This window comes from Acomys russatus, chromosome 21 (genome assembly GCF_903995435.1).
Source record: "Acomys russatus chromosome 21, mAcoRus1.1, whole genome shotgun sequence".
NCBI classification, from domain to species: domain Eukaryota; kingdom Metazoa; phylum Chordata; class Mammalia; order Rodentia; family Muridae; genus Acomys; species Acomys russatus.
In genome coordinates this window covers 16,935,098-16,945,856 of record NC_067157.1, presented here as the reverse complement: position 1 = coordinate 16,945,856, position 10,759 = coordinate 16,935,098, and the positions used below count along the sequence as shown (strand labels likewise).

General features: G+C 46.6%; 1 protein-coding gene and 1 non-coding gene across 3 annotated transcripts; both read right to left on the bottom strand.

The window, feature by feature from the left end:
* Nucleotides 1–283: 283 nt before the first annotated feature.
* Nucleotides 284–390, bottom strand: LOC127205432 (U6 spliceosomal RNA). Its single transcript, XR_007832643.1, has one exon. It is a non-coding gene; the product is annotated as a U6 spliceosomal RNA (small nuclear RNA).
* A 296-nt stretch (nt 391–686) lies between these two features.
* On the bottom strand, nt 687–6,427 carry Vgll2 (vestigial like family member 2). 2 transcript variants are annotated; one of them, XM_051164315.1, is made up of 3 exons: nt 6,191–6,427; nt 3,629–3,938; nt 687–1,709 (listed from the first exon to the last, which is right to left on the bottom strand). In XM_051164315.1, exons 1-3 carry the CDS (start codon nt 6,269–6,271, stop codon nt 1,129–1,131), a joined length of 972 nt encoding a protein of 323 aa, XP_051020272.1. In that variant the 5' UTR covers nt 6,272–6,427; the 3' UTR covers nt 687–1,128. The 2 variants fall into 2 exon arrangements, with proteins under 2 accessions (XP_051020272.1, XP_051020273.1); XM_051164316.1 differs by having other exon boundaries at nt 687–1,706.
* Nucleotides 6,428–10,759: the final 4,332 nt, after the last annotated feature.

The window sequence follows — 10,759 nt, the reverse complement described above, 5'->3', positions numbered from 1 at the left end:
TAAAAGGTGCAGCGTTGAGGAACTAGCAAGGAGCTCCAAACCAAGACTCTTACAAACCCAGTTGGTTGTCACCAGTGGAATGAGACAGCGACCTACAGAAAAGAGGGTGATCTGTCTAAAACCCATACAGGTCCCAAGTCTGTAAATCTGAAAATAAATAAAGAGAAGATGGAATGGCAGGGGGAGGGGACAGGATATTTAAGCGGGGTTAGGGAGGGGAGAAAGACAGACAAACGCGCGCGTTAGGGCAACAGGTTTGCCAATAATTAGGCTTATTATTATTTTTTTGATGGAACGCTTCACGAATTTGCGTGTCATCCTTGCGCAGGGGCCATGCTAATCTTCTCTGTATCGTTCCAATTTTAGTATATGTGCTGCCGAAGCGAGCACATAATTGGGTTTATTTTAAACATTTATCATTTGCGCTACAATAAAAAACAGGGCAAAGCCCTCAGACCACTCCAGTTCTCGTCTGAATGAATGCACGCGTCTGAAGTTCAACTCTAGGCCACCCATCTAGCGTCTTAGCATCACTATCAAAACCAGTCTAATTTTTACACGTGTAAAAGACCTACTCAACTTGTCAGTTAAGCCGCCTTAAGAAAACCCAGAGTCACTGGTACAGCAGCAATGAAGTGTACTGGCGCGGCGCATAGGGGATCACAGTAAGAAGAATTGACCGAGCATCTTAATAGTATATTTTATTTAACTCAATATAACCAAGAGGCAATTGCTGGACATAGAACATGCAAACTCAGTATAAAATGTTAACGAGGTGAGGTTTTACATTATTTTCTTTTGCAGTTTTAGGAATCCAGTGTGTATTATGTCTGACAGCACGTCTCCGTTCATCCTAGCCACACTAGCAAAGGCTCAGTAGTCGCGTGTGGTTGTGTGGTTATAGTGGCTACAGTTCTGACCAGCGCAGACTAGAGTCTTTCCACCGAACTTTATTTAAAGAACAAAAAGAGTCCTCTGTACCACCAGCCAGGCCAATGGCAGCGTGCTACTTTCTAGAGACATCTACCCGTAGAAACAAATGATGGCATGCAATCTCTCAGCCACGTGGTTCTGGCGGAGGGTGGTGGTCTCCCCAGGGTAGTGGGGGTGGGGGCGGGGGCCTGGGGCTCAGCCCAGAGTCGGGTACAGTGCGGGAGGAGCTGCAGGGAGACTGCACTCCCTCCTCCGCTTACCTGAGTCCACGCTGAGGCCCAGGCTCTGGGCCACGTCCCCTGCGGGGCTCACGAAGGGTCCCCCGGCGGCGGCCCACGCGCTGCCCGCTGCCTCGCTCTTGGCCGCGAGCTCGCAGGGCGGGCTGCCGGGAGTGGGAGCCGAGGCAGGGGCCAGGCGTCCTGGACGGCCAGATGCTGCAGGCATGAGCAGGGGCCCATAGCGTGGGTCAAAGTGGGGGGCGTAAACCTCGTGCACGGCTGGCCGTGGGTAGGCAGAGGCTTGCGCTCCCAGGGCGCCGCCAAGCGCGTAGGGATGGTGCGGGTGCGCGTGGTGCGGGTGTGCGTGGTGCCAGTCGGCCGCGCCCTGGTGCAGGTGGCCGTGTAGAGCGGCGGGAGAGTAGGGGTCGGCGGCGAAGGGCAGCTCGGAGTGCGCGGCGGCCAGAGGACTGCCCAGCGGCGTGGGCACCGGCGCCTGGTACGCGCTGTTCCAGAAGGAGGCGGGGAAGCTGCGCTGGCTCATCGGGTAGGTGCCTTCTGCTGGCAGGTGCCGGAGGAAAGCAAGAGCCGAGTGTGTCACAGCAGTCTGGCCAGCCCTACCCGACCGGGGGATTGGGGATCAAAAGGTAGAAGGCCGTGGGGTCGGGGTGGGGGTGGGGGTGGGGGACGTTGGAACTTTGCCCCTGGGTTACGGTCTGCAGCGGGTAACAATGAAGTCAGGGAACTAAGAAGTGAGGCCTCCCTGAAAGCCCCAGAAAACAACGGAATCACCTAGCTTTGTAGATGAACCAGAAGCAGAATTTCTGCTGGTGGAGGAAGGAGATTTAAGGAGAAGAGAGCTTTCCCTCTCCCCTTTGGACTAGGGTAGACTTCCTTTTCCAGGCGGCAGCACTGCCTCCCACTAAAGACCTTTATCCCTCGGCCTGTAGGCTGTCTATCTCACTACCCTCTCTCCTGTTTCAACTCTCCTTGGTCCAGAAAATACTCCCCTTCTAGGTAGATGTCTGTTGGACTGGGAGACCGCAGATAAACGGCTAAACCTAGTTATTAGTGGTGTTCTTTGTAGAAGTCGTCTTTAAAATATTCCCCCTCCCGCAAAAATTCAAAGAGGTAAGTGAAGTAGGCATATTTAAAGAGCAGAGCAACCCTGTCATTTGCATAGACAAAAAACATCCAAATTTTAATTATCAAACGTTCTGAGCAAAGCAAGGATGCCGGGAGTAGTAGCAGCAGTAGTAGTAGTGATAATAATAATGATGACGATGACGACACTCATCAGTATCAATGTCAACTCCATAGAATATGGTAGCATGATAAAAGAGCGGGGCTTAGCTCAAATTTGCTGCCTTGGGTAGAGTAAGGAGAGAAAGGCATTCAATTAAAAATCCTTTTATGGCACACCTCTTCTGGGGAAGGCATAAGCACCGCCTGTGAGAAAATCTAAACCGGTTTGGGAATTGTATTCTGGGTGGTGAACAAATGTCCTGATTTAAAGGAGGAAAAAAGGCAACGGGAAGGGAGTTTTGTATCTAAAACGGATGCTTTGAAATCTTGTTTAAGGACAAGGTTTGTGCAAAGTGGCAGGTATTATTATGGGCATAATGAGGAGGAATAACGGCTGTCCATCCCGCACAAAGGACAGATGAAAACTCGTTTTCAATTTTACAACACAGTCCTCACTTCTTAGCTTAGTTACACACCAAAAATTAAACTGGCTGAGAGGGCCCTGGATGATTTCCTCAGCCTTCTTGTGCTGGTAATAGAGGGAGATTGTTATTTGCAGAATAAAGCAGATGTCTATTGGGAATGTAGAAAAAGACTGATGTCTTTCGCCAAACTGTTAAAGGTTTTTTTTTTTTTTTTTTTTTTCTTCGCTATGTCACTGGACAATTTTTGCTTTAAGATTTCTCAAGCATTTGAACCTGGCAAAAGACTGGCTAGTTTTAGGAGGTATTCTCAAGTCAATTTTGCTTGCAGGGAGGTTGATGAGTAAATTTTCAGAAGAGGCTTTGTAGGTGGTTGGCGTAGGTTCTGCTCAGTTAGGTGTAGGGAATCTCAGGTGTCCATAAAAGCATCCGCAAGACATTTCAGTTTTTGACCCCTGTGGCTTTTTCTCTGGGGATGGCTAGGAAGGCAAGTGTTATTCTATTTTTAGAGACCAGTAAATACTGACCTTCTAGAGGTTAAGAGACTTGCCCAAGGTCATAGTGCTAGGAATTGGTAGAGCCAACATATACATCTAAGGCTTCTCGTTCCAAGGCTAGGGTTCTGGCTTCACTGCCTCCAGGGTCAATAAGAAGAGTTCAGAGCTCACACCCTGGTCCTTTCCTTTCTCTCTTAAGTTTACTGTTCTCTTGCCTGCACTTGGGGATCAAAAGGGGATCTTTGCGGGCCCTGGAGGTAGACTGCAGGAAGGCAGACAACCCTCCAGCCAACCTTCTCAGTGGGATCCTACTCACCTCTCCAGGGTCCGGAGCTCCTGTGGGCTTTGCTGCTGGTACAACTTGGGGTGTAGCTGCTGGGTTGGCTAAGGGCCCTACTGAAGTGTTCATCCACCACAGAGCTGATATCCCCCTGAAAGTAGGTGAAGAGGACACATCTGGAGTTGATGTACTCAGCTTCAGGCGGGCGCTCTTTCTCTGGGCTGCCCTCCTCTTCTTTGACACTGGCTGGGGTTTGGTTGGAAAACGAGGAGCTCCCACTGGTGCTGCTGCTGGGGCTGGCGTTGCACTCTTGGGCTTCCTGCATTTTTGAGTAGTAGGCTAGTTTCTGTTCAGAGGGAGATAAAAAGAATAAAAAAAAAAATCAATTTCAGATGATGTATCCCTATTGAGTAACTGGCATCTCTAGCTAAGCTTTGTACCTGCACATAAAATCAGAAAACAATGTCAAAAGAGTTGCCTGTTGGCCTACAATGTAAAGATAAATAAAATAAAATAAAAACAAGAAAAAAAAACCCCACCCTCTTTGATACCCCTTTTCCCCAGAATTGCCACTGAGCTGCAGGAAAACCTCTCTTAAAATGTTTGGGGTGAAAATCTCAGAAGCCAATAAATTGATTAACCAATCAACCATCAAACAAAGAGAACAAAACAAATAAAGAAAAAAACCAAACCAGAGTTGTGCTCAGGGCTTATGGAGTTTTAAAGGGATGATGGAAAGGGAAGTTGGTGACTTTTCTCTCAGAGCAGAAGCACAACATGGAAGATTAAGCATTCTTACCATGAAACACAACAGCAGCAGCAGCAGCAACAGCAACAACAGACTACAAAATTAAGAATGCAGTACAGAAAACGCAAAAGAATCCCAAAATCATGATTGGGGAAATATGGCTCTTTTAAATAAATGCAAGTAGATATTTGTACACACACACACACACACACACACACACACATACACACAGAGTTGGTGTCAGTTGTTTTCATTCGTTTGATTTGTTTTGATGCAAAATTTCATACAGTTCATGCTGGCCTGAATCTTGCCTTGTATCTGAGACTGGCCTTGAACTAAGATCTTCCTGTCTCAGCCTTCAGATTGCTGGGGCCACAGGCATCTTCTCTGTACTAGTTTTACAACAGATCATTTAAGTAAGGAATAGTCAGCAAAGGATCAGCACTCTGCCAGCATCTCCAAAAAAAAAAAAAAAAAATGTTTAGGACAGACATTATAAAAAGGAGCGTGGGAGAAGTGCAAATCACTGTTATCTGTCAAACTTTAAAATGTGGTGCATGCTGCTACTGAGAACATTGTCTTAGAAATGAACCGTAGACCTGGTCTACAGCTAAATCATTCCGGAGGCAGAGATGGCCTTGCAGGGGAGGGCAGACTCACACAGACTGAGGAACTTTTATGTAGTAGACAGATCTGAGGTCTAGGAGGAGAAGGGAGCGGCTGGAAAATCTTACTAACTCCTCTTTGCAGTAGATGGTCCCATAGTGGGAAAGGGCCGCTGGTCTCAGAAGCTGGGGACAATAGGTAACAGTTTTTTTTAACATCACCACAGCCTGAATGCCAAGTTCATCTACAATGCGAAGCCGTGCTGAATTCTAAAATCTAACAGGGAGACCCAGATTCTAGGTTGGAAAGTTTGCGCGCGCAGAAACGTAAAGTTTACCCATTTCATCATCTTAATATATTGTTGGGATTTGCAAACAAAATTGTTTAAAGTATTGATTCAAACACTACAGTACATTTCGATGTTCCTCAAAAGGGTAGACCAGGCTCTTACTTTCTAGCTTGGTCCCAGGTGTGCGCCTGCTCTTTCCCTGGAATATTGTCCTAGGATTGTGATACCTTCGCTGGGGACACGGAAGGAAGCGCTGCTTGGGAGCACACGGCCCAGGAAAAGAGAAATAGGCAAAAATCTAACGAAACTCGGAACAGTTTGCAGGAGCGGGGTTAAGTGATCTTCAAAGAGACTTTGGGCTGTAGGATTCTGCCACTTGGGCCCCAGAAAGGCGAACTCCCAGGGTAGGGCAATCACACCCTAATAATGCTCCCTAGAATTTTGCAAAGCACCGATGTTGGTCTGCGCGATTCTCCTGATAATGAATCCACCAATTCTAGAGCTAGTTGGCCCGACCGCCTGAGAATTAACGTGGAGAGGATTATTCCGAGATGGCCGCAAGCCTTTTCGTCTTAGAAGAACACTGGTTGGTTTTGATTTCCTTTTTGTTCTTATTTCTACCGTCAGGGCCAAAGTTCCTTGCGGGAACTTTGCAGGAAGTCCTTTGCACCCGCATCAGACTCTAAGAAGAAAATGCAGCAGAAACCATCCTCCTCTAGGGAAGGTCTAGATGCACCTCAGAACTACTTAGGAGCTCTCTCAAGACAGCAAATGGACCTGCTAAAGAGAATGGACTAATAGTGGTCTCAGCGCGCGCGGTCCCGGCATCCGGGCGTCTTTGGGTGCCGGTCTGTCGCTCCGGGCTCTCGGAGGCTCTGTCGACCTTTGGGGTAGCCAGTACTTTCGTTGCCCGGGGTATTTCACCAGTTCCCGCCCCACCCGGACAGACTCGTACCTGGTGGTAGGGAGTGTAGGCGGCTGCGAAATAAGGCTGCGGGGGACCGTAGACCTGGTACATAACATCCAGACAGCTCATGGCTCCCCGCCGCGGAGGCTGCTGAGTAGTTTCTCATCAACGCTGTTTCGGAAGAGCTCAAGGATGCTGCAGCGGTGACAGGGGCGACCGAGCCCGGGAGTCATGGGCCGAGCAGCAAAGCTGGGCTGGGGATGCGGCCAGCTCGCTCCCCTCCCACTCCGCGGTTCTAGCCGGGCCGCACTCCCGGGCAGAAGCGCCGGGGCTCCCGCTAGTGCGCATTTAAACCCCGCAGCCCGCGGCGCGCTGACGCTATGAGGGGGCGGGGACCAAAGGACAGCAACGCGGTCGAAGAGTTTCTCCGGACTCCCTCGCGGGAAACTTGTGCCCTAGGTGCCAGGGACTGTGGATCCTGAGTGTGCGGAGGGCCAGGAACAGCGATTTCCCGGAGATTTCCTTCTTTCATCGTTTCCACGAGTGACAAAGACGGCAGAGACACAAAGCTAGAAAGACTAAGAATAGTGACCACCTCAGGAAAATTCTTGTCGCAGAACCTCTGCCCCAGGTTCTCGGTGGTGGTAGTGGTGGCGGAGGAAGGGCAGAGCTCTTCTTTGGCATCCCGGGGTTAAAAGAAAGGAGCCCTGGGGGCTCTGCTGGGAAGTGGCTGGCTGTGGCTAAGGCCTGTAACCTCTTTGTAACCACCTCCACTGCGCTTCCACTAACTCTTGTCCGCAGCATCCCTTCTCCAATTTAATTCGGCTTTCTTGGGTCCTTCCTTTCTGTTCATTGAATGAAGAAACTCTATCCATCAATGAACAAATTCGATGCACATGGACCATGGACCGCGCGGAGCTACTTTCCATGAGCTCCTAATCAGCCCCTTACACCTGGCTCCCCAAGCTCTGAATGTCCATCTGGTCGGTTAAAAGTTCTTTAGCGTTTAGAACAAGGAGTCAGAGTACTTGGCCTGTCTCTTTGGTTAGTTATAAAAGCCGTGATGATGCCTGGGTTTCATTTAAGAAAGTGTGTCCTCTGGTTGTGAAACATGTTCCTTACCGGTTCCTTTTCTTGTCCAGTGATGACTGCTGGGGTGGACTCTTCTTGCGGAGTGGGGGTCCTGGTGTCTGCACCAAGGCCCACCAGAAACCCATGGGGTAAGGGGATATAACAAAGCGATCTTCTAGTCCAGTGTAAGAGTGAATCGACACAGGGTTGCCTCCGTGGCAAGGTCAAGTGGCAAAACATCTGTCTGTCTGTCTGTCTATCTATCTATCTGAGTCATGAATGGTCAGTCTTGGAGGCTGGGGATGTAGCCTTGAGAACCCAGAACATCCTTGCATAAATGAAAGTGAACGGAAACTTTGTTATCAGTCAGTTTAAATCCAATAATCTCAACTCACACCGATTCTCACTCGGGCTGTGAGCAGTTCATTTTTGAAGGTACTTCTTTCTAAAAGGTGAGCATGTGTGTGTGTGTGTGGGGGGGGGGGGGGTGGCTGCGGGCGGTTTAATGGCTTTAATCCGAGTTCCAGGACAGTGAGGACTACACAGAGAAACCCTGTCTGGGCAAAACAAAAACAAAGTAAGCATTTTGAAATCAAATTGCTTTTTAAAAATTTATTTATTTATTTATTTTATTGTGAAAGGGCTCCAATTCGCCTTATAAATGGGAAGCCAACCTGGAGGATTCCTCAGCTAACTACTACTATGTAATGTATTACAAATTAAAATGTAAAACTTGCACTAGATGGCATTCAAACTATAACCCCAACACTTCGAAGACCAAGGAAAGAGATCACCAGGATTCAGGCCAGTCTAGTTCACACAGGAAGTGACGAATACCAGAAAACCAAAGTAATATAAACAAATACAAATAACCTCCCTGTACAGTTTTTAGGGGGCTAGTTCAAGAGGGGTGCTTAACCAAGGGGGGTGTGGGTGGAACTTTGCACTGCAGTAGTGCTTAGGAGAAAGAACATCCACTGAACTCACAGCTACTCTTGGTTTGGTGTGTGTGTGTGTGTGTGTGTGTGTGTGTGTGTGTGTGTGTGTGTGTATGTGTGTGTGTGTCCTGCATTTCTTTCTGTGTGTACCACATGTATCCAGTCTTTACAGAGATCAGAAGAGGGCATAAGTCCCCCAGAACTATGTGGGTGTTGGGAACTTAACTGGAGTCCTCAGGAAGAAGAGTAAGTTATCTTTAACATGCAGCATCTCTCCAGACGCCCACAATGTTCCTTTAATACACTAGTTCATCCATCGAGGCATGGTGTGTGATGCTGAGGAGTGGCAGTGGGTTCAAGGACAGCCTGGGCTGCGGAATGGGACCCTACATCAGAAGAGAAACTAACTAAAGAAAGAGCCGCCACTTCTAGCCGGCAACTTTAGGATGATAAATCTAAAACTGTAACAATAAGTTACCACCCTCCTCAAAGTCTGAGTGCCCACAGAGGTCAGAAGAGGGAGTGCCCTGGAACTAGAGTTCTTCATGGCCAGGAGCCACTATGCAGTGCTTCGAGTCAAACCCAGATCCTCTACAAGAGCGGGAAGGCCTCTAAACTGCCAAGACAACTCATCAGTCCCAAGATGCATCCTCAAGAAGGACCTATGACTAAGACTAGATGGGCAAACCAGGCCAGGCTCTCAGTGGCCTGTGGTTTGTTGGGATCATAAGAGCTGGCATAATTTGCTGCCTTATTCTGCCAACCAGAAGGCTGAACACAATGGTAATCTCAGAGATTTCCCCCCCCTAAAGCCGTCTTGCCACTTTAACTGAAGAGAGATGCGTTTGGACTTAGGGGAACAGCTGACAAGATTTGGTGGATTCAAGCTGTTAATGATGTTAAGTGAAAACATTTCTGCAAAGCTGGGTTTTCAGGAGTGCTGTGCCACATACAAATCGCAGCTCACTGGTGGAACATCTAGCCGGTGATTTGATTTTAGAGAAATAAAATGAGGAGGGGGGGGGGAAGAGAAAATCATATATGTTGAAGCCTTACTTAAATACTTTAGAAGGAAAACAAGAAAAAAAAATTCAGTTGTTTTCGTACAAGTTTAGAATATATCCTAATAGTGTTTGTAAAAAAAAAAAAAAAAAAAAATGATGCATGGCCAAGTCAGAAGAATGACTGTGATTACTAGATAAATAAGGGGACACACACACACTCACACACACACACTCACACATTCTCTCTCTCTCTCTCTCTCTCACACACACACACATTATTTTTAGGAGTGTTAAATTTTACCTGCCTCATATTTTAAAGACTATTTTTATATAGTTTATAAATCAACTTTATCTTTGGTGGGACAGCCACAACTTTCTGAATTCCATGTTCCCTTAAGTTAGTGTACCCACTGAGAACAGTTAAAAATATAATTATCTTTCATAAATAAATTGTAAAACTGAATCTCCACGAAGTATTTAATATAAGGCATGGTTATGTAAATTTAATAATATGACTCATGCCTTCAAAAATGATGAGTTTGCAGTTAAGTATTTTGGACTGTCATATTTTTAAAATGAAAAAACTGGAAGAAATTTACGTTCTGTAGTGTGTGCTTGGGTACAAAGGGTTAATGAAGTCAGAGAGCATGCGTCAATCGTCAATCATTTGACTATTGGAAGTTGTTTTTGTACTTGCTTTTGCATGCAAGCTTACTCTAATCGCCCTTGGTTTCTGATACTATTATTTTCTCTCCTCATCTGAGGAAGGACACAGAGGCTAGAGACCATACAGGATCTCCCATGCTGTGAAAGTCATCTCTTACCATACAGGGGTGCAGCACTATTGGCCAATTCTGAGGGTAGAAGCTGACTGAAGGATTCAGACTGATGAGCCCTGACAGTATTGCTCTTGATCCACTCCCAAACTTCTGTTTATAAACTTCACTTCAGTAGGATGCTGAAGGCATCAAAAGGAAGCCTCAGTACCAAGAGACAGAAAGTGAGGGCATCCTGGAATAGCATGTCCTGTCACATGGCCCAAGAGGTCTCCAAACAGCATCCTAGGAGCTCCTTGGAACTCTCTCTTGGCATGCATGGAAGGATTGTCAAGCAACACATACCACACTTGTACTATCTGCTTTTAGTTACTTGACTGGTTTTTAAATAAATTTAATGGTAGCATAAATAAGTCTCGTCTCTGTATTAACTATATGGTGCAGCATGAATTTATTGCCTCAGGACCCTTGTCGTACCGTCTCGGCTAAGCAAAACGGATTATACTTTACATTTTTGTTTTGAACTTCACAATGTCTCTGTTCTGTGTCCTATCTTAAAATGAAAGTCCAGTTGTTGACTGTGAAATCCAGACTTCACTAAGTGACATTATATTTTCATTTTTCTTCAAGAGTAGTATGGATCAACAAAGTACAGAGAAGATAATCCAACCATAATTTTATCTGAATTTTAACCAAGTTAGATGTAAACTTTAGAGAGCAGCATATCATTTTTGAAGCCTTATTATAAGTCTTTCCACATCATGATCAAAATGGACACTAATTATGAACAAGGATCGTAGCTAAGTGTCTTTCTAGTTCTAATTCTGT